We start from the raw sequence: 24,230 nt of genomic DNA, 5'->3' as shown, positions 1-24,230 counted from the left end.
AAACCTCCCATTTCTAGCCGTGATGAGTCATGAGACACCAGACCTTAAACCTACCACTGACCTAGGGCTAAACATAATCTATCCTGCACCTCAGCATCATTTTGTGGGAGAAAGAATGACCCATTTTTCTTCCAGGTTATGTCTTTATAAAAAGTTGCAAGCGTTTGAAGCTGCTGAGGGATCTGGAATGTTACATTAGTGATTATAGTGCAGGCGAGGTGGCCAGAAATGTACAATAAATGCCATTTATCATTTTGCACTGCAGCTTAGCCTGTAGATATTGACATCATCAATATATATTCTTTACACTGTACATGCAAAAAGAAAAGGAGGACTTGTGGCACCTTAAAGACTAACCAATTTATTTGAGCATAAGCTTTCGTGAGCTACAGCTTACTTCATCGGATGCACCTGATGAAGTGAGCTGTAGCTCACGAAAGCTTATGCTCAAATAAATTGGTTAGTCTCTAAGGTGCTACAAGTCCTCCTTTTCTTTTTGCGGATACAGACTAACACGGCTGCTACTCTGAAACCTGTATATGCAGTGCTTTGTGGTGTATAGTATAAGTAGATATAATGGGCTGGTTATACAGTTTATGTGCTTCAGCGTGTGCTTGAGACATGAGTCTGCTTCTCCAACAGGAATATTAGTTTTCCTTTCAGGGATTAAGGTAAATCCCAAGAGTGATGACAACGGAGAGGAGTGGGGCTTTCAAAAATGGAGAGAGGAAAATGGACTTGACACTTTGGAGGAGCACACTGGCAGATGGAAGCACAGTTAGACATACAGATCTCATTTCAGAATCTTGAAATATTGCATTCTCGTTCTTTCGCATTTAATCATTAAACCTTCCACTCCTTTAGCGATTCTTTATCAAGGAGAGGTGAAGTGAGTCAGAAAAAGATCCAGAATTGTACAAATCCTATCCCTATCACTTATCTGAACCAAATCAGAGCCTCTACTAAAGTTCAATTTGATTGGAATACAAAATTAAAGAGAGACACAAGGTGGGTGAGGTAATGTCTTTTATTGGACCAACTTCTGTCCAATAAAAGGTATTTCCTCACTCATCTTGTCTCTCTCATATCCTTGGAATAATATGGCTACAACAACACTGCATAAAAAATCAGATACATTTATATGCTTCTTCCCCTCTCTTATCCCCCTTCCCAACGGCTTTTTCTTTCTACCTCAATCCTTTTCCTGAGGACCCTCTTTAAAAATAGTACAGCCTGCCACTGTGTCACAAAGGTACCCCGCAATGGGTTCCCACTTGCCGCTCTGTGCATTCTGAGGCCTTTCACAGAAGAGGAAAGTGTCACAGAGAATGGAATCTCAGTGGTAAAAGGGGCTAATAAAAAAATCAGAGCAACTAATATAAGAGAGTATTATCCTTATTCTAAAGAATGGAAGGGTGGCTGGCTGACTGAGCAAGAGGAACAAAGATCAGATTAGTAATACAGGGAAAAATTGGGGCAGAGGATGGAGTCAGGATTGTCTGTTGGGAAGAGAAGTCACTTGGGGATGCAGGTTGGGAAGGAAGGTCAGGTGGGTAAGTATGTGGAAGATGGAAGAGCTCTCTCCCATCGGCATAGGCTAGAGCGTCTTCACCAGACGTGCCACAGCAGCGCAGCTGCAGCGCTTCTAGTGTAGACTAGCTCCAAGTGTTTGAATAATTGAAATGAGCTTTAACTGCGGAGTCAGTCTGCATGGGAGGGAAATTTCTGAGAACTAGAATTTTCAGAGACTTGCCTGGTATTAAATGTGCTTAAGCATGCATATCCCTAAGAACTAAGGGGAGTGAAACATGTGGCTTTCAAGCAAAACATTCTTTAGTCCTGTTTAAAGTCCTTTTTTTTAGTCCTTTAGTCCTTTTTTTTTTTTTTAAACAAAATCAGATTGCGTTAGGAGTTGTTTTTGTGCAGTCTGTAGCAGCTAAAATATTCCACTATTAGACCTGTTTCATTGTTGCTTTCATCAGTGAGCATGGGTACGTTAAGCTCATGCAGTTTTTCTGTTTGAGAATATTCGTGAACCGGCTTTTCTGTCTGACAGCTGCAGGGGAGGAATAATGTCCTTTGCAGACTTACATGCAAGGACTATGTAAAGAAAGTGCAAGGACTGTGCGATAAAAAGGATTCTTGTTTGATGCTTGAGCACTGCAGACCTGTAGAAGTCTCTTGCTTGTTAACAGATACAAGGATCAGACAGGGAGTTTTATTACCAAATCCTTTTAACACTTCTTGTGTTATTACCTTCCTTTCCCCTGCTCTTTTGTGTTGTTTACAGCCTTTATTTTAACTGTACCACATGTGTGGCATGTCAAAGAGAGACTCCCAGCAAAACGAATGAACAAATATTCTGGCCCTGCCATAATTGACAATTAATTAGTCCACTCTTCTGGTCCTGCACTGCCAGAGTGGGAAGCACTACTCCCTGCTGCTTGCTGGCTGCATTGACTTGAGGGGTTGCTCCCCATTCCTCCATCTCCTCAGCCAGCAGCTGCTCACACAGTAGCCCCTAGGCTCTCGGTACTGGCAGTAGGCTGTGACAAAGGTATGTGTGCAAAAGCCCCATGCAAAACTAAATTCATATCAAAGAGTGACAAATGTTCAGTTACCCGCCTTCATCTCCTAGCCTCAGGTTGATGTCGCTGATGTTAGTGCACTCCTTACATACGTGGCACTGGCTATCTGCCAGGGTTAGTGTAATTTTCTTTTTTGAATGAATGAATGAATGAATGAATGAATACCTGATTAAGTTAATGAAGCTGAGCCAATGGTGGGAGGGAGTGACTTGGCTGCTGAGTGCTCTAGGAGATCTGGCAGTGCATTAGACTTGCATAACACTTTACAGCTCCATGCTGCGCTCCATATGAGCCACAGGAGAGAGCTGCAATAATTACTCAGCTTTTCGATTGAAAACAGCTGCAGGTAGCTAGGCATCCCTTTGTCCATTTCACTGGTGTTTGCGAGCGCCTTGTCTTAGTGCCTTGGATTCAAGTGGCAGACGGGTAAGATACTCTCCCAGAGGTGGTCACAGCAGTGAGAAAGCAAGCTTACCACTTACGCAGTTTTACAAAGGGCCCAGTCAGTTTTCCAGGCTGTGATTTGCTGGTTCGTTTGCTCAGTGCGACATATCTATTTTTTAATTTAAAAAAGCCCATTTGCCGGGGTGTGTGGTTTTTTTGTTTGTTTGTTTGTTTTAGTTTTTTTGTAGAAAAAAGTCTTTATCTTTACTGGATTTCTATGATTTTTCTATCTTCACTGGTCTGGGTAGAACAAAAGTTTTTCATTTTTAAGAGAAACTGCTTCCAATTCCCCCAGAATGTTTTGATTGGATTTCATATACATTCACTCTGGTAGTCCTGGCTGGTATGTATTTTTAGTGGTGTAGTTAAAAGCAGATTCCTGGCACTGCATGTTCATTTGTAAATGTCCTTCATTTGAGAGGGACTCTGATGATTTGTAATCCTGGTTGGTATGTTTTATTTAATTGCAAGTGCAGTCTGTGACTGTGTAGGGTGCTGCATTATCATAAACCCACATTATTGCATTTTGTTTTAATTGATTCTCATATCTTCTATTCAGAGAGAACAGTAGGGGGGCAATTTCACCCTAGCTGTGTTGGCAATAGTACACTAATGATGAATTTGGCCCGTCGTATCTGCCTGTAATACTGGCCGTGAAAGGGGGAAGCTCCCTGCAAAGTATGAGTCAGGAATAGCTAGCTGATCGTTTTATCTGAGAGGGCGGGTAGCAGAGCCAGCCTGAGCTTTTTAGGGAGGGCCTGCTAAACAGTTTTTTAGTCAAACACACACACACACCTCAGAACATAACTGACTCCTGTGATCACACCACTATGCAGAAGGCCAGGATTTGGGGAGGGTTAGTGAGATGTTTCTTTAGGGCACACCCAACCTTAACTGACTCATTCAATAAAAAGGGTGGGCGGGGGAAACTTCAGTTCACCACCAACCTCCTATGAGACAAGTTGAGCCCAGCTGCATGTACTGGGGTCTGTGCAGAGTTGCCTGCATTTAAACTTTTTGTCAGTAACAACTGTCAGGGGGCCTGATTCAGCAGAGCACTTTAGCACACACTTAAATTGAAGCACATAAGTAGTGATTACGTCGGTGTGCTTCAGTCTAAGCATGCACTTAAGTGCTTTGCTGAATCAGGGACATTGGACCCCCATCACTGGGGAGTTTTGTGTGCATTTTGGTAAATCGTTAGCACTCATGTAGCCCTGGACAAAGTTAACTAAATAAGGCCTAATTCACTAATTCTTTCCTTACACCAAGGTAAGTGAGATTGCTCGATGACAGCCTATTGTTCATTAATGAAAATGGAAGGGGGGATTTCAAGGACATAAAGGGCAGGTAGGAGCTCATCTCCTTTTGAAAGTCATTGGCATCTAACTTTTACTCCTTTTGCCTTTGAAAACCCCCCCTCAGACAATACCTCCAGGCTGCTCACTTCCCAGCTTATTCAGAAAAGCACATTCTACTTTTGAACAACATCTGCTGTTATGTATAAACGGGCAGCCCCAAATTGGTTGCTTTATGCAACGAGCTAGTGGCCGGATGTTCAGAGATGCCAAATGCCCACAATTCCTATTGATACCGATTGGAGTTGTGGGTGCTCATCTCCTCTGAGAATCAGGCCAGACATTTTTAAAGCTTGTTGTGTCATATGTGGATGGGCTTTAAAAAGGGAGACACATTAATGAGCATGTTCTTACATTGCACATGTAATGAGATCACATGACATATGTAAAAGACATGTATATGTACGTGCATATAGGGATGGCAGTTTCTGCATCTTGTCAAGATGGATGGAGCATGGGTGCTGCTACGGTTTGTCACCCATGTGAAATTTTCAATGAAAAATTGTGTAGGCAGCTCCCATTCTAGCTGGGTATGTTTTATTTAAATGAAAAGCATCAACAAAGTCATTTCTGCTATTATACGTGTTTATAAATGAACTCTAGTCACTCATTTAAGCTGCTAAAATGCCCCAGGAGGGTTGGTTTAGAAGCATAGGAGTAGGGGATTTGTCATGGCAGATCAGACCATTGGTCCATCAAGTCTGGATCCTGCCTTTGGCAATGTCCAGTACCAGATGCTTTAAAGGAATGTTTCCAAACCACCACCACCCCCCCCACACACACTATATCTGTCCAATCGTGCAATACTAGAGATGGGCTAAATAATTCCTTACTGACCTATATGACAATCAGTTTACACCCTGAAGTCTGAGATTTGCTTATGCATGGGAACAGAAGGAAGGCAGCCCTTAAAACATCTGAAAGTAAGTTCCCCCTGAGGGCACATTAATACATGGGGTGCTCTCTGCTGAAAAGTGTGCTGGAATGAACAGTAGAACGAACTCAGACATTGACAGTGCCTCAGGCCCCAATGCATTGCAGTCACTAATCTCCAGGACAGAAGGGATTCCCCATGGCCCTTTATGGCAGCTTTTCGTGTGTTCCATATTATGAGACAAATTCACAAAAGGCATAAATGGGTGCAACTCCATTGTAGTCAGTTGTAAATTCTGTGTGTGCAATGGTGCTGCACAACAAATCCATCTGTTAGGGGTTGCTTATTATAATCCTTCACGAGTGGTTATCCTACACTTATCATTTAGCATAACCACACATGTTGTTTGTGCGAGGCTGTTTTAGGTTGTATTATTGATGTGTCTCATCATAGGACTCCCAGCTCTGAAGTTCAGCCTCTGCCTACGCCCCTGGACACTCATCATCTCAGCATAAGGGGCTGTAGGAAGACAGGAACTTTTCCTTTTTGTATTTCATGGAGGAACAAGGTTTTACACCTGCATGAGCCTGATTTTCTGTTGCGTTGCATCCTGTGTAGCTATTCCCAGCTGGGCAAAGTGGGTGTAAAAGGCTACCATCCTGTCCTGGAAGGACTTACATGCATTTTGCATAGTGGAGAATCAGGCCCATTTGGGGCCAACCTTGCTCACACTCAAGTTATTTAGGATTTCATGATTAAATTCAGTGGAAACAAGAGCAAGGTTTTTTGGGTCTCTGTAACGTCTGAAAAATCAAAACCACAAGAACTGTGCTTTAAATGTGATAAAATGGTGAAAAAATTCGCAGCAGATTTAGTTAAAAGAGCATTGGCTTATAACTCACAATGAGCCAGAACTAAGACTCTCGATCCAAACACTCTTAAGTTGTATCCAAAATGTATAGCTCTGGTCTTCTCAATTAATCGCGCTGTTAAACAATAATAGAATGCCATTTATTTAAATTTTGTGGATGATTTTTACATTTTCAAATATACTGATTTCAATTACAACACAGAATACAAAGTGTACAGTGCTCACTTTATATTTTTTATTACAAATATTTGCACCGTAAAAAACAAGAGAAATAGTATTTTTCAATTCACCTAATACAAATACTGTAGTACAATCTCTATCATGAAAGTTGAACTTACAAATGTAGAATTGTATACAAAAAAAACCCTGGGTTCAAAAATAAAACAATGTAAAACTTTAGAGCCTACAAGTCCAATCAGTCCTACTTCTTGTTCAGCCAATCGCTTAGACAAACAAGTTTGTTTACATTTGCAGAAAATTCTGCCTGCTTCTTGTTTACAATGTCACCTGAAAGTGAGAACAGGTGTTTGCAAGGCACTGTTGTAGCCGGTGTCACAAGATATTTACATGCCAGATGCACTAAAGATTCATATGTCCCTTGATGCTTCAACCACCATTCCAGAGGATATGGGTCCATGATGAAGGCGGGTTCTGCTCGATAATGATCCAAAGCAGTGCAGACTGACGCATGTTCACTTTCATCATCTGAGTCAGATTCTACCAGCAGAAGGCTGATTTTCTTTTTTGGTGGTTTGGGTTCTGTAGTTTCCGCATCAGGGTGTTGCTCTTTTAAGACTTCTGAAAGCATGTCTTCCACACCTCATCCCTCTCAGATTTTGGAAGGCACTTCAGATTCTTAAATCTTGGGTCAAGTGCTGTAGCTATCTTTAGAAATTTCACATTGGTATCTTCTTTGCGTTTTGTCAAATTTGCAGTGAAAGTGTTCTTAAAATGAACATGTGCTGGATCATCATCCAAAACTGCTATAACTGCTGTTTATCCGAGAATGCAGGTAAAACAGAGCAGGAGACATACAATTCTCCCCCAAGGAGTTCAGTCACAAATTTAATAAATGCATTATATTTTTAACGAGCATCATCAGCATGGAATATCTTGCAACACCAACTACAACAGTGCCATGTGAACACCTGTTCTCACTTTCTGGTGATGTAATTAAGAAGTGGGCAGCATTATCTCCTGTAAATGTAAACAAACTTGTTTGTCTGAGTGGTTGGCTGAACAAGAAATAGGACTGAATGGACTTGTAGGCTCTAAAGTTTTACATTGTTTTGTTTTTGAGCACAGTTATGTGACAAAAAAACCTGATAGAGATTGTACTTCAGTACTTGTATGAGGTGAACTGAAAAATACTATTTTTTGTTTATCATTTTTCCAGTGCAAATATTTGTAATCAAAAATATAAAGTACACTGTACACTTTGTATTTGAGTTGTAATTGAAATCAGTATATTTGAAAATGCAGAAGAACATCCAAAAATATTTAATAAATTTCAAATGATTTCTATTATTGCTTAACAGCGCAATTAATCACTCGCGGTTAATTTTTTTTAGTTAATCACGTGAGTTAACTGCGATTAATGGTCAGCCCTAATTTAAAGCTATAGATGCTTATCCTAGGAGAATTAGTGGATGTACAGTATCTGTTTCTCTATTTGCTAGGTGGATTCCAATACAGTGGAAAGCCATATGTGTAGTTATCCAGTTCTTTGGGTTTACAGTAGTTCCTAGAGGTTGTGGTATGCAGTTTACATACTCCTAGTTAGACCCAGTTTGTACCCCAAAAAGCGTACATTGAGGCCTTTACTAACTGATGAATAGTGCTGCTTCATTCTCCACAGGATTGGAGAGCCTTGGAGTCCGTACCCCCTTGCTTGGATGAGGCCTCCTTTCTTATCAGTGTTGCCCACTCTCACAATTTTATCCCAAGTCTTGCAATATTTTGAGTTGTTTTTTTTAATGCCCCAGCTCCTGGACTCAGAAGTTTACATGGGAATCTCAGCTTTCATTTAAAAGAAAAAGTAAGTTTCTAGCCCTCAAAGCAGGAGCATGAGAACCCTAAAGGTTCAAACACAGGAAGGCTAATAAAAAGACCTAAAATGTATAATTGGCTTAAAACTCATGAGATTTTTTTTTTTAATCTCGTGTTTTTTGTAGGGGCTTGAATCCATGACTTTTGAATGCCTGGGATTGGCAGTACTGTGGAATTTGCAGGGAATTTCTGGGGACTCCAGCGAGGATGGTGCCTGTGAAGTGGAGGGGGAGACATTACTGCAGCCCTTAGTCTGCAGCAGTTGCTGTGGAGTGGCTCTGTAGCTTTGGAAGGGCATGGCTACACTAGAGTTTACAGTCCTAAGGTTGCGTTGATGCAACTGCACCGCTGTAAGCTCTCTAATGTAGCTGCTCTACGCCAGTGAGAGAGAGTTCTCCTGTTGGCTTAACTACTCCAGCCCCCTGAGCAGCAGAAGGGGTAATTTATTCACCCCAGCTAGCAACATAAATTATTCCGACATAAGCTATAGCGTAGACATAGCTGGAGAGAACACAATCCCTTCACAACTTGCTTACTCGGCCTGTGTGCAGAGAACAAGCTTTGCTCCAAAGTAACTCAGTGCAAAACATTCCAGAAAGGAAGTTTTAACATTTGTTAAGGGCTTTGACATGAGAAATGTGAGAGTAAGGACTCAGAGAATGTACGGCTAAGAATCCATGCTAATAATATTTGAAAATGGCAGTATAAAATTACAGTGCAATAGACATGTGGCTGCATGTCTAAATCTATGCACAGATAGGTGTGTTCTTCTGTTGCTGCCTTCAAAACTCATTGTATGATTATTCATACTCTGTGGGGGGGAAGGAGGGAGCATCTTTTCCTTGTGCACAGAGGTACAGGGTTATGTGATAATGCCCAAGTAAAATGACTTGGGAAATCTGCAAACTTTTGAAAATTAAATCCACCTCTAAATTAATCATAATGCAGCAAGTTAATAATAGCACAGTGAGTAACTGTCACTCTTGTGCAGCTCACCAACATCCATCATATGAGATAATTAAGTCTACATAACTAAAGTAATTGTAGTAGAACATTGCCACAGGATAAATATGCCCTGCTTAGAAAATAAAGATCTCACCTTCATCTCAACAAATTCAGCACGTAGGTAACAGGAGCAGACAGTTATCCTGTGACAGTGTTCTCTTGCATTAACATTGTTTTCTAAATAACCTTTCTGTGACACACATTTATAAATGTCATAAAATAAGTGAATGACTCAGCTGGAAAACATGGCAGTCCAGTGTTGTGAATATACTGCCACTCACTCCCTTTGGAGATTGCGTTCCCTAAATCATCAGCTAATCACAACTCTGACCCCATACATGCGCACGTGTACACACACAGACACACACACACATCATAAAATATTGATGCATCATTGAGCTATTGGATAGCTCACATCCAATGCTCTCCTGCTTCAAGTTGGCTTATATCAGTTGCTTTTTATATGGAGCACAGGATATCTGATCTGATGGGGAGGGTACATGTTGCTCACTCAGCAAAAATGGTATCAATTTGCTATGGTGGATTCTCAAAAGTGTACTAAGTGTCAACACCACAGTGGACAATTTCATGCAAAGACAAGTGTTGATCAGGAATCTTTTAGTTCTGGGAAAAGATTTTCAAATTTTGTCAGCATTTTTTTATGTTTCTTGTTAATGGATCGCTGCAGCTGGCCCTCCTGGGAAATCTGCCAGAGAACTGTGAAGTTGGTAGGATTGAACCATAAACTTAAGTCGCTGTTGTTGGTCGGCACTAAGCTACACATGGCAAAGCTAATGAAATCTGTGCCAGTTACAACTATGAATATGTAGCTGGCAGATGTTAGTGTGTAGAGTTTGGTGAAAGCTGGCGTATAGATCTGAGAATCAGAACGTAGCTGCAGAGTTGTCCGCAACTTGGCCATCTTCTGATCTACACAAGCCCAAACCTGTAGGATGCTGAGCTTCTGAGGTGTGTGGCTGACTTGTCTCTTCTCCTGTTGACTTCAATGGGAGTTGAGCGTGCTCGCTACTTTACAGGCTCAAGCCTTGCTTGTCTAATAGGTGTTCTGGACAACATTGATGGGGTGTGCAGTTAATTCGGCAGGGCTGTATACAGCATACCATGACAAAGTTGTACCACACTTTGATTCAAGGGTCTGTCTTTTCAATGCATGGTTTGATTATTAAGTGGGATCAAATTGAATTGCTCTGCACTTGTCTGACAGAACATGGTGACTGGCAGCAGGCAGTGCATTGTGTATTGACTTGCTTGGTGAGTGAAACCGCCAGTCGTGGCTTGTGTGGGAAAATGCAGTACTAAAAACTGGTAATAACGTGTATTACCAGGATGGGGTCTCCAGGGCCTTTCCTCTCTCGTAGGCTGTTGTGAATACATCTTAGGTTGATGACTGAAAGTTGTTCTCCTTTGATGACTGTTCTGTGGCCGATGTGAAAATGAGCTTGTGGCCTCAGTCCTATTTCTAGTGCATAAGATTGGTACTACCTGATACCCTCGTTAGCAGTCTCAGCAGAAAGACTAGGACATGGGGCCACGTTTGTAAAGGCAATTAGATACCTAAAGATTCAGTTAGGAGCACAGTGGGATTTTCAAAAGTGCCACAGGGCCTAATTCCTAGTGGGAGTTGCAGATCCCACTAGACATGTATCTACATCCTTAATCACCTAAATGCCTTAAAAAATCTGTCTCACGGAGTCTGAACTCCCCTCCGGCCCACAGAGGTGGTTTTTTATGTCAGGGATAAAGCATATTGTCAAGGCATTAAGGGAAGCTTGTATTGCTATTACAGCCCTTGGTGGACCTACTGTATCGATATAGAAAGGATTTCGGTTTCCACAAATATCAGTCAAGCTCTTTTCATGAGCTTTACATTCATTAGAAAAATAACTATGCAAATACCATTCTGGTAGGTAGATGTGTTGAGGCCTTTGTGGAAACAGATTACAATTTAGCATGAAAGTGCATATTCTGAGCCCTACTGAACAATCCATTTGGGACCCGCACAGACCTAGATGGGGACTCCTCCAACTTGAGCCTTTCCAGGAATTTGATTGTGGGCAGGCCGCCAGCCAGCACTGGCTACCCAGACACTTCAGCAATGTTCCATGTGCACTAGCTGCCAGGGATATCAAAGTCCAGCTGTTCTCGCCAATCTCCTCTGTCCCCTTTACCTCCTCAGCCTTACACACACACACACACACACACACACAGTAATGATCATCCAGTGTTTATTGCTGTTTTACACGTCCTTCAAATTCTGATTGAAAACTCTCAAGCTCAATGAGAAAAGGAAATCTAGGAGTCGGGAATGACTTACGATCCAGAAAAGTAAACATGTAAATAATAAATGTTAAACAAAGCCATACCTAGGGGTGCAAGCAGGATGGAAATGTGACTCTAGGATAACAAGTGAAGAAGGAATTAACTTCATCCTCTACCTCATCCCTTTGGGTGGTCCTTTTGCCCTCTTCACTTTGCCCAAACAGGCCCCGTTCTATCCTCGTGGTTGTGATTGAAATTATACTTAAAATATTAGGCCAAAGCTTACAACTCCATTGGAAACACCTAAGTAAAAGAGGGCTGATTTTTGATTCAGTGGGTGCCTACCATTTCTGAGGATCCTGTCGCTTGTCTATATGATAAGAGTTAGAAGAGTAACTTTAAGTAGCCAGGTTTGAGAATTTTGGCCAATATTTACATTTCACTTGGAATCTCCTTTCTATTAATATTTTGTTCTTTCCCTCTGTTAGCTTGTTTGTCCTCCATTCTCCAGAACCTGGACATTATGGGAAGCCCTTTTGTTGCCACAGATTAAGAGCAGAATTGTATGAAATATTTGCAAAAAAATCAAAACGAAACCACACAACCATTTAAAATTCGTCAGGTTTCAGATCTTATTACAAAGTCAACACTAGGTTGATCACAAAAGGTTTGGTAAGACTCCGGGTGACCTTTTAAATGACGTAGGACTCATTTATGTTTTTCCCCTCATCATCAGAAATCCATCATTTTGCAGAAATTCAATGCAAAAGCTGTTGATAATTGGCTGTTTACAAATAAAGGGGCTGTTGATTCTTGCCTGTCTTTATTTAGCTAAAATTCCTACTGAGTCACAGTAGTAATAGATTTCCCTGGCTCACTGGCAAGTCCTTGTAGCTGGGCGTATCAGCTTGTATTGTGCGTGGAACTGTGTCTGAAAAGGCGCTCTCAAGAAATTATTTTTTTAAGCTTTGCATATTCTTTAATATAGTCACTTAAAAGCCATTTTTTCTCCTTCAAATGTTGTCCCTTTCTTCCTAACATCATCATCATCATAAATAATACTTGGTGAGTATTTAAAGAGCTTTCAAGAATTAACAAAGCCTCTCAGGACTGTTGTACTATACCTGTTTTACACATGGACAAATTGAGAGAGAGAATTTTTAAGTGAGTCATCCACAATCTGGCAGCAAATCAGTGTCAGCGCTCAGGTTGGAATAAAACCCAGGAGGCCTGACTTCCATCCCCTGCTGTAAGCACTGGAGACCAGGCTGTCCCTCGCAGCAGTATTTTTGCCTGGGTTTGGCAGAGAACTGAAGCTAATATAGCTGCTTTTGTTCAAGAACTCTGAAACCTACAAATAACTTGTCCACCTGCCAATGTCATCTTAGTTCTACCTAGCAGTAATTATGCTATAAAAACAGCAATGGAGAAGCACAACAGTTAGTATTTATGTAGGGGCTATGCAACTAATGCTGGTGGTTGTTTATTTTCGATTTTAAAATTTTCAGAAATGGAATAATCAACTTGAAAAGGAGACTGCCCTGGACCATAGCATACTTAAAAATTTTCCCCATAAGATTCTAATATCTTGAAGGCACCTCAAATTTGGGCACATAAATCCACATGATGGCCTTAAAGCGAGATTTAATCTCAGTCTGCAGTGTCTCCAAAATATTATGCAAGAGTTGTACAGCAGGTTTATTGTTCTATGCTTTGTACTAGACCCAAAGCAATGAAGGCAGGGGATATAAAAGGAATATTATTTGCTGTGAGATAAGAAAACTATTACTCATACGTAGTGGTCACATTTAATGTCTGTTACATCATCAGTTTCCACTAAGCGATGCTCTGACTTGTGTGTGTCTGTCTGTCTGTCTCTCTCTCTCGTAAGAAATTATGTTCTGAGTGTGAGGAATAAGGTTTCTGAACGCCCACCCTTGCATATCTTTAAAAAAACAATTTAGCAGTACAGATGCCAAACAATGGCTGGAAGGGCATGAGAAGAGTTTTATTTTCTGTAAAGTTTTAATTATAAAACAAGGCAAAGCAGGAGTTCATGATATCTGGGAGAAAATACTGTGACTATAAAAAAAAAAAAAAAAAGTCGGGATTAAACTGGTGTGACATTATTTTCTTTAGAGAGCCAAGGTGGGTGAGGTAATATCTTTTATTGGACCAACTTCTGTTGGTGAGAGAAAGGAGCTTTCGAGCCACACAGAGCTCTTCTTCAGGTCTGGGGAAGAAACACCAAGCCTCAAAGCTAGGGGTGGAACAGATTGTTTAGCATAAGTAGTTAGCACATATAGTACAGGACCAGTCAAGGCAGAGTGACCCGTTAACACCTCTGCAGTCACCTGACAAAAAGGGGGGCTAGGGGGATACAGATTGTTGTAATAAGCCATAAATCCAGTGTCTCTGTTCAGTCCATGATTTTTAGTGTCTAGCAGAGTAATGAATTATTGAGTATTTTCTTTAGCAGGTAATGAAAGAATTAGAGACACTTTGTTCCCTATATCAAGGATGGCAAAAATAGTCGTCTAGCTAGAGCAGAGGGAAGAGATGACATTTTGCTTAAACCCTATATAAAATCATGAGCCTTTGGGTTCCTGTTATCTCTGCTCTTAAGATGGGCGCAAATTAGAACCCCACACCCTGCAATTTTGGTAAATTCAGATTGGCATCCAAGTTTGCTGGTGGCCTACATTCTCTCTTAACAGGAAGGGACAGACTCATACATCTCTGAACTCTGGGAACATTCAGACCCAAATTCTGATCTGAACTTTGGTGCTCTGCTTCTTGGCTATGAAATCCTCAACTCAAGCTGTGGCTCCTAGGAGGAATATTTAATCTGCTTCTTGTTAGAGAGCAATTCCCATTGACTTTGTCCCTGCACTAGTGGAAATCTGTTTGTTACATACAGCAGCTGTGCCTCATAGTTCATTGGTTGCTAGGAAACAAGGGAATATGATCCAGTAGGAACTAAGTCTAGGGTCATCATCCTGGTTTATAGTTTTAAACGTGTTGGTACAGTTTAACCTGTGCAGGCAGATAAGCGGCAACCAATCATTTTTCCAGAGTAGAGATCTACATGGTCACTTTCCTGTGAGTGGCCAGTAGCACAGGGGGCTCAAAAAGCACCAAAAACCTCATGAGAAATCTGGCTCCCAGCCACCTTTGGCTTTATGCTACTGCTGTAAATAAATGGCTTGGCTGAGGTTTAATGCCATACTAGTAGTTGAAGGGCACTTGTGTCTCATTGTAATGAGCTGTGGCATGAGGGGAGAGAAAACAAGATAACTGACGTGTTTGCTGTGCAGACTGAAGCGAAATGAAGTCACTGGTGGTGACTCCAGGGCATAAGAGTTGAGAAGTAATGCACCTTACTTATACACTGCTAACAGCTACTTGTTGCTAATGTAAATATTTTCCATGTGTGTTCTTCAGATCTCCCTGTCATGTAGTGCGAGATAATGCAGTGATCCCATGCTGTAAAACACACTATGGTGGATCATACAATCATTTGTGGGGGTTGGAGGGTGAGAGAGAAGGAGAATGAAATACATATTTTGAAAACACAAGCCGTTTTCACACAGGAAGAAAGAAGGCACCTCCAGGTGTTACAAAATAAGTTATCACTGTTAACTACTGAAAATTATGTACTTTGAGTTTTGATTTGTCTAATGTCTTAATATTTTTCATGATGTGTTAACTGATATGTCCAGTGTTTAGCTGCTTTTACAGTATAGCAATAAATGAATCCTTGGAGTGCATGCAGCACTAAAGGTCTGGTCTTAATTTTGTAGAGAGTTTTTTTTTTCTCCAGTGCTAATATTTTGGTTTCCCTTTTCCCCCTCTTTCTCGTTCCAGAATCCAGAGCAGCTGTTGGAGCATTGTGCTCACAGGGAGATGATTCCTCATGAAGTCACTGGATCCCCTTCAGAAATCAAATGTGACTTTCCATTTATCAGACTGAAATCAGAACCAGCCAGACAGTGAAGCAAGAACAGTGGAGGGGGGACGGCGAAAGATGAAATCCAACCAAGAGAGGAGCAACGAATGCCTGCCGCCCAAAAAGCGAGAAATCCCCACCACCAGCCTGCCGTCCGAGGTGAAGCCAGTGATTCTGTCAAACGAAAACCACCGCACAGACAACTTAACATGGCTCACCAGTACACCCAGCAGCCAGAGCAGCATGGGGGGAAGGCACAGGCCTGGAGGGAGTTCAGTGGAGATTGGTTTACAGCAGGGTTTACACAAAGCACCGTCTACAGGAATGGACTATTCCCCGCCGAGTGCTCCCAGGTCCGTTCCAGTCTCAACAACACTTCCCACAGTGTACTCGCCCGCACTCTCACAGTCAGGGACGCCTGTATCCCCGGTGCAGTACACGCACCTGCAGCACACTTTCCAGTTCGTTGGGCCCCCGTACAGTGGACCATACGCCGGATTCATCCCCTCCCAGTTGATTTCCCCGACAGCCAGTTCCGCAACTTGTGCGGCAGCCTCTGCCTCTGCTGTTGCAACCACTCCATCCCAGCGTTCCCAGCTGGAGGCTTATTCCACTTTCCTGGCCAGCATGAGTAGCTTAAGTCAGCAGGGGCACAAAGTTGAGCAGCATCTAGTCAGGACACCTGGATTGATTGCAGCAGGGTCTCCTCCACCGACCCAGCAAAACCAGTATGTCCACATTTCCAGTTCTCCCCAGAGCACAGTCAGAAATGTGTCTCCTCCAACCATCCCAGTCCATTTGCATCCCCACCAAACGGCGATTCCACACACCCTCACCCTCGGCCCCTCCTCCCAAGTGGTGGTGCAATACTCGGACTCTGGGGGCCACTTCATCACGAGGGATCCTACCAAGAAAGCTGAGAGCAGCAGGCTGCAGGCAATGCAGGCGAAGGAAATACTGAATGGAGAGATCGAGAAAAGCAGGAGGTATGGCCTCTCGCCCTCTGGAGATGTGAGTCTAGTCAAAGCAGGCAATAAACCAGCTCCTCATCATTATGAGACCAGACATGTCGTGGTGCACTCGAGTCCTGCCGAGTACAGTGCACGGGATTCCTCAGGCATCCGGGCCTCTGTTATGGTTGTACCAAACAGCAGCACACCTATTACGGAGATGGAGATACAGCAGGCCACCAACAGAGAAACTCCTCCCTCAGTCCTCAACGACAAGGGAAATCTGCATTTAGGAAAGCCAGCCCACAGGTCCTATGCTTTATCTCCGCAACAGACTATGGGCCATGAGGGGGTGAAAGCGGTCGCCACGCTGTCCCCCCACACTGTCATTCAGACCACCCACAACGCCTCAGAGCAACTCCCTGTCGGGCTGCCTGCGACAGCCTTCTATGCCGGGACCCAGCCGCCGGTAATCGGTTATCTGAGCAGTCAGCAGCAAGCGATTGGTTACCCTGGAAACCTGCCACAGCACCTGGTGATCCCTGGCACCCAGCCACTGCTTATACCAGTTGGCAATGCAGACGTTGAATCATCAGGAGTAGCACCTGCTATAGTCACTTCATCTCCCCAGTTTGCAGCAGTGCCTCATGCATTTGTCACTACCGCCATTCCTAAGAGTGAGAATTTCAGTGCTGAGGCGCTAGCAACCCAGCCAGCCTACCAGGCAGCCGTGGTGCAGGCCCAGATCCACCTCCCGGTGGTGCAGTCCGTAGCTTCTCCAACGGCAGCTCCTCCTACGCTGCCTCCTTACTTCATGAAAGGGTCAATCATTCAGTTGGCCAATGGGGAGCTGAAGAAAGTAGAGGACTTAAAAACAGAAGACTTTATACAGAGTGCAGAAATTAGCAATGACCTGAAAATAGACTCCAGCACAGTGGAGAGGATTGAAGACAGCCATAACCCAGGCATTGCTGTGATACAGTTTGCAGTTGGAGAGCATCGAGCACAGGTAACGAGCATTGCAAATTGTGGGCATAGGTGGAAAGATACCAATTTTATCTTCCTGGAAACAACTTACCTTATGGCGCCTTGCAAGAGGGAGTTTTGTTCTTAATTCTTCATCTGGCACACACCTAACAGCGCACGCCACGTTAGATCTCATGGCCCAAAGTCACCCCTTGTATGGTGCCAGTGGAGTTATACCAGGAATAAATCAGGCCCATTTTATGCAATGGTAGATCTTGTTTTGGGAAACTACGGGACCTGATTCTCCTCTCACTACCAGTTTAAACTCAGTTTAAGTCAGTGGAGTTACACCAGAGTAATGCTGGGGAAAGAGGAGAATCATCTTATGGTTTGACTATGCCTGGGGGAAGGAATCATTTGTGTACTTGTTTCAAATTGTTAGCTCAACAACCCAGATCATATTGCAAATCTGTAGGCATTAGTACTATTACTTGTTTGTATTAGGATAATGCCAGATGGTCCCAACCAACATCAGAGCTGCACTGCACATAGTAAAAGAATGGTCCCTTGTCTGAATAGTGTACAATCTAAATAGACAGGACAGACAAAGGACGGCAGGGGAAGCAGAAGCACAGAAGGGATTTGCCCAAGGTCACAAAGCAGGTCAGTGCCAGACACAGGAATAGAATCCAGGTTTCTGAGTGTCTAATTCATTGCCCTATGCACTGGGACTGTAGGCAGTGATAGTACTGGGAACAGGCCGCATTGTACTTTATAACTAGAGGACCCAAAGAAAGGATCAAATCTGAGCCATGATCCTAGTGGTATTAAAATGTAAAATTACTCAGTTTAAACCTCAGAAAAGTATATGCTTTTCATTCGGACAGCTGATTTTTAGTTTTGCCTGATTCCTGCTTCAGAAGGCTCCAGTACCGTTCAGTCTCGAATGAAAAACTGTCTCTGAGGGGTAAAGAGGGGACAAGGCTGTGAATTTCCATGGCTTGAAATTTGAAGCTCTCTTGGAATGCTTTCACTCACACATTGAAGGCACTGAAACGCTACACAGAGTTTCATTCAGATTTTGGTTATGAGTCGTTTAAATGCTGCATAGCTCTCACGCTGTGTATATTCAAGGGAAATGTTAAAAGAAAAATTATCCCAGAACCTAGGCTACCCACACTTCTTCACTTTGCGTCATACTGGCTTGCATTGTAAAGAAGGAAATTGTAACTTTGCAAAGGGCCTTTCGGCCCCAGAGTTCAATGGTCATAATTAGTTAATTTGATACTGCCCAGTATCCGAGTAGCTCAGATTCCGCAGTGATGAGCAGGGGAATAGATTAGATCAATTAGATAGCAGTTTAGTTCAGAGAAGTATTTGGGTTATTTTTTGAAAAACAAAACAAATCTCAGTGCAAGTGGTTTAGATTTGGTTTTAAATATTTCTCTGCAGTGTTCAGAACCCAGACGCCGCACAATGGTGGCTGGTCCGTGAGAATCACAAAGAGAGATGGACCAGAAACTAACTGGTTTAGTATTGCTTTCCAAAATGAGTGAGTTGTAGAAGGGAAACAAACGACATCAATGTTGAGGAGTAAATTAGAGCTCTAAAATTCTTTTGGTTTTAACAATCCAAGGCCTATGCTTCCAAAACTGCCTGCATACAAGTAGGTTCCTATATATGATCCGCCACTCAGGTAACTGAGCATGCAAATTAGGTGTGCAGTTGTGTTCCCATTTATGCATTGGGGCTTCTGGTATTTTCAGTAATCCATATAAGGAGGCGAGTATATTGGTTTTTTATTATGTGTGTTTTTATATTAAGAGTATCACTTTAAGAGACATAGGAGGATCCACAGAATTGCTTTTCGTTTACAGCCTTCAAATCCTCAGTGATATCACTGCAGGGTAGGCTTAGAGCCTCACATCTCTTCTTCGGCTTCATGATCAGAACCGGTTTTTATAATTTGTTTATAAATTGTTGCTTAGAATAATGAGATTTCAAAGATAGTAATTTTCCATCTGCAATTTTCATCTTGCTCTCATTTCTCTCCCTCTCCAGCCAAACCACTGGTCTCTGCACCAGCAGAAGAGGTACAAATTAGTAGGTAGCATTTATGTCATGTCTTGTTCACAGATATGTCAGCGTAGCCAATGTGTTGTTGTGCTGCACACTGGGAAGAGTTCCCTTGCAGAAGGATAGAGTGCCATCATCTGGTAGAAAGCATATTCAGTTGCTGGCTATAAAAACAAAACTGCAAGACACAGTCTCATCCAGTGAAGCGTCAACTTCTCAAGAAGCCTATAAGAATCCGGCTGACGACATCCCAGTTAAAATACTCCACCAGCTGTGTTTCCCACAAGGGATGCTTCCAGAATTCAGAAAGAGTCACGTAGAGATAGGATTAAAATGTGGGTTTAATTTAGGTTTCCTGTAGATTCCAGAACTTGGGTCTCTTCCCAGATCAGCCATGTCCCAGTGTAGCAGCAAGTAATTCTCTGATTTGAATTTGCCTGTTTAGAGAGATATTTTATCTGTGTGTCTGAAGTCTCTGATGACCTCATCCACAGTGTAACTTAGATATTTAAAAGCATTTTAACCTCATTAGTAGGTACACAACAATTACTGTTAGGAAATTTACAATATGAAGAGGATTTAGTTTTGTGTTGAGAGGACAGAAGTTATTCTTGCTACATATATATAGAATAGTAACAGCCCCACATTCTGATATTCTTATATGTAGAATATATATTAACTCCCAGAATACATTGGGGGAGTATATTTAAATAGGAGCTAATTATAATTAAGTATTATGACTGTAATTTTTTTTTTTTACAATTAGCTCTCATTTATATGTATACGCCCTCCAGTGTATTCTGGGGGCCTAATTATAATATTAGTATAATTTAAAATATGGAGTATTAATATAATCTTAAAATAATGTTGTTACAATCAGCTGTCATTTAAATATACTCCTCCCGATGACTTCTGGGAGCTAATTAGAGTAATGGTGAATTTGCATCTTCAGAGTCTGTACAAAAATTAACTAATCCTCGCACCATATCTGTGGAGTAGGTAGTAAAGTATTTTTATCCTTGCTTCGTAGATTTGGAAACCTGGAAAAAAAAGATTAAGTAACTTACCCAGAGCCACACAGGAATTCAGTGGAAGAGCTGTCCTTAGAAATCTGGCATCTGTGGTTCCCAATACCATGCTCAATCCGTCTGACCACACTAATCTATTATGATTATATCATTTCCTATATTTATTTTGATTGAACCAACCCTGGAGATCCTTCCTTACTTTGTTTTGTGCAGTCTTTGTCACCCTGGTGTCAAATGGGAGTTTTGTCTGAAAAAAGACCTAAAGATTTGGAACATCATTTATAATTCTTAATGTTACTCTGGTAACTGCACACACATCATCATAGCCTGTCTTTTTCCTTGCTGCAAGGAGCAGCCTTAGAAGGAAACAGAAGGTGTACAGTAATTCACCTGTACTTACATTAGATCAATACACACAGTAGAAGCAAAATAACTCTTCTACAGTGCTGGCTTTTTTAAAAAGGGTTTTGGTTCCTGATTATTGTTATGGAACAATGTGCTGCAGTGTTGTCTCCTGATGAAACTAAAGTACAGTTCAAAAAAAGAGAAGGAAGAAAATGATGAACACATCGTTCACCATCTCTGGTTTTTAATAGAATTATAGACATTCAAGATGGAAAAGCCCTATTAGGTCATCAAGTCCATCCCTGCGCCAGCGTAGCATTGTTCCCTTAAGTATATTTTAAGTGCTTCATCCAATCTAGCTTTCCATCTATTTCTGCGCACACAAATCAGTCACTCTTTCTGTTGCTTTGCTCTCCACTTTCAATTAGCCTTGGCACACGGCAACAGAAATAAGAGGGAATTAGACTATGCTTTCAGCTACAGATAGAGCGCGCTCTCTGACATATGCTCCTGTGATCGGTACTTCATTGTTCTCTGGTCTGAGTGGCAGTAATTGTATATTCCTGTGAGTGACAGGGAGGCTGTATATTGTATGTTTAAATTTGTTACTCTGTTCTCTTAGCTTCTGAAAGGGCAGCACTCAAGGCCCTGTCTGGCACTGGCAAACAGAAGTTGCTTTCCTTGTGAATCATTGGTTATTCCCCAGTGCTAGTCAGGTTTGGGATCACAGATCTGTGAAGAGCTCTCTATCTGTGCTAGGATTGTTTCTCTCTCCAGGATGCCACTCTTCTGACTGCGTATGGAGAGCCCAGTGGCACTAAGATTCCAGAAGTCACTGGGTAAGAAATGTATTGTAGGGCCCACATGTTAGAAAGGTTGGAGCAGAAACCACCATACCCATCACTGATAACAAGGGCCCGGTAGAAGGAGGGCCTGTGTATCCTGGGTCCACAGCAGTCAAGCATTACAAATTTGTAGTCCACATACAAACCAGTTAAACTGAGGGACGGATACTCGGTCTGTGTAGGATTTTGCCACGGTGGTCAGAAAACTCTCTGACTTTCAGCCTACAGACTTTTTTCCTAGTTGTTCTATCCTGGGTCGGAGGGGTGGGGGTTTTCCCTTCTTGGTCAGGCAGGGAATTTGATGTTCCAGAAACACTGATGTCTTGAGTCTGCACACATCTTGTGAGACTCACAAAGGGCAGAGGTGTGTGTGTGTGTGTGTGTAGACCCAGTGCTTTCGCAGTGCAAGCTGGACCCTTTCTCCCATGGCAGCACAGTTCCCTCGGGGTGGTGCTGCCACACTCTTCCCACAGGCTGCTGCCTTTCATATCCTGCCTCCTCCTCAAGGGGAGAGGAGGAGTGACAGTGCAGGGGGGGACTCCAAGTAAGGCTAACCCAGCTTGATCAGCTTCCTCAGCTCACTCCCATTTACTGTCCTCCACACCAGCTCTGCACTGACACCCTTCCTCAGCACGGAGAGAGTGAAGAGGCACCACTCCCCTCTGCACAGCCCCAGCACTGGGCTGGCGGAGAGCAGAGAGCCTTCCACTGCCTCTCTGGAACTGTGTGAATTACACCCTTTTATGGGATGCTGAGCTCCCTGAACCCTTATGGACTTTAATGGAAGATGAGGGTGCTCAGTCCTTCCCAGGATTGGACTCTCATACAGCAGCATAAGCAGAGAATGATGGTGTGACACGTATTATCTTAAGGCATTTGTGCCTTTATTTTCCATGTTTGTAGCTGGACTGATCTTTGGGACCATTAAAAGTGGCCAAAGTACAGTGGCTCAGTCAGGCTTTAATACACAACAGAGGAAGAAACTTGACCAGAAAGTAGACATTCAGTCAACAAATTAACAGCTGCAGCCCTTTTACTAGGTAGTTTCTACTTCATTGTTTGTTAAAGGAACTATAGCAATGAGCCGCAAACCTAAAGTTCTTCCATGTCTGCGTTGCTATGTAAAATCCACCGCAGTCTGAGTGATGTGGATGACATTTCATATAAATTGGCGTTCACAGTGTGTATCACAGGCATTCCAGTGCCAGGGTGTGTTTCCTGAACAACGGAAATTGCTTCCACTAAAAAATGAGTCAGACTGTGAATTAAAATGATTAAATCATTTAGATGAAACGTTCTAAGTTATTCTTCGGCTCTCTTGAAAAGTTTTGACTGTTTTCACAAATGGTTTTTACAACACTGGGATATAAAGGATCTCAGCAGCACCATCAGATGTGCTTCAAGAGGGACGTACATTTTATTTTCTTTATTGTTTAAATCCTAGAAATATGGAGACATGATTTTTAAAAGAGTCTCGCTTCTCTCCTAAGAAAATACAGCAAGGCCAGGTGATTCAGATGGAGTCACCTTTTTTAAAAAAACCTTATGCACAAGCAAAAAATGCAGGACATGTTCACTCAAGCCCCACTTTGGGGAGGGACTTAAAGTTTCATTGCTTATGAAAATCAGCTGTCTTTTTAACCAGGGTTTTTTTTTTTTTTTACAGGCAGTTGTCTAAAACAGAGGCAGTTCCTAGTTTTCTTCTTTCTAAAATGTGTCCCATCTCTAACAGAGCTATATCCTGTTTGTTTGAACATCATTACTGAACCACAGAAATACCTCCGTGGTTAGCATCCTGCCATCTTTGTTATTTAAGATCACCACCTGCAATTTTGGAGGGTGGTTTTAATGAATTACATGTTAAGTACATGCTTACATATTAAACTCTGTAGAAAGTAGTTAGACATGTAATGCAAGCATTGCTTACATACAGCTGAAGATGGGAGTCAGTGAGCAGATGTACATTTCACTGAACAAGAAGTACCCCTTTGGAGAGTACATGGGGCATCTTGAGAGAAAATGAAAGAAGACCAACAGAAACAGAAGAGAAGAAGGAAAGATATAGAGACGAGGTAGTAAAATCAAAGAGAACTAATAGACTAGTAGATTCAAAGTCAGACAGTTGATCCACATCTAGATATGCACTGTACAACCAGCAGCTTCCATTCAGGTCATCACAAGCTACTGGGGTCCTCAGCACTGTTGAAAACCAAGACACTTACTTAGTTCCTTGTGTATAACATTGAAAACCTTGGCTCCGGAATACTTTCTATATTATGAAGTAGCAATGGTTGGTATATACCATCTATAATTCATTGATTAATAGAGTTTAAGGCCAGAAGGGACCATTATGACACAAGTCATAATCCATTGATAAACTGTAGGTGTAACCAACATCTTCGTTGTTGTTTGTAATTCTTTATTGACAGACTGGTCTAAAAAGTATTGTCAGACCTGTCATCGTATTATTTGAATTACAGTAGCACCTAGCAGATCGTTTGTTCTTTTAATGTTTCAGCACTGTTTTAAAAAAAGAAACACATGCCTAGTGCCGGTAACCTGCATCTTTTTAAATTCTTTATATACATCTTACTCTGTTAGG

The 24,230-nt window shown here is 42.1% G+C and overlaps 1 protein-coding gene across 8 annotated transcripts in view; it reads left to right on the top strand.

Moving 5' to 3' along the window:
• ATXN1 (ataxin 1) overlaps positions 1 to 24,230 on the top strand; it is a 276,664-nt gene that overhangs the window by 235,593 nt on the left and 16,841 nt on the right. For 7 of the 8 annotated variants that reach the window (XR_007355211.2, XM_075125368.1, XM_048839910.2 and 4 more), the window contains one exon: positions 15,337 to 17,377. Coding sequence is in view for 7 of the 8 variants with exons in the window: in XM_075125368.1 (XP_074981469.1) it covers positions 15,497 to 17,377 (1,881 nt within the window). In the remaining variant the exon portion in view is untranslated. Of the gene's footprint in view, positions 1 to 15,336; positions 17,378 to 19,395; positions 20,137 to 24,230 lie in introns of those variants that run through there. The other variant, XM_075125370.1, reaches the window with a different exon arrangement.

Source organism: Caretta caretta, chromosome 2, assembly GCF_965140235.1.
Source record: "Caretta caretta isolate rCarCar2 chromosome 2, rCarCar1.hap1, whole genome shotgun sequence".
NCBI classification, from domain to species: domain Eukaryota; kingdom Metazoa; phylum Chordata; order Testudines; family Cheloniidae; genus Caretta; species Caretta caretta.
The sequence above is the reverse complement of the archived record's forward strand: the minus strand, read 5'-3'. Positions and strand labels throughout refer to the sequence as shown.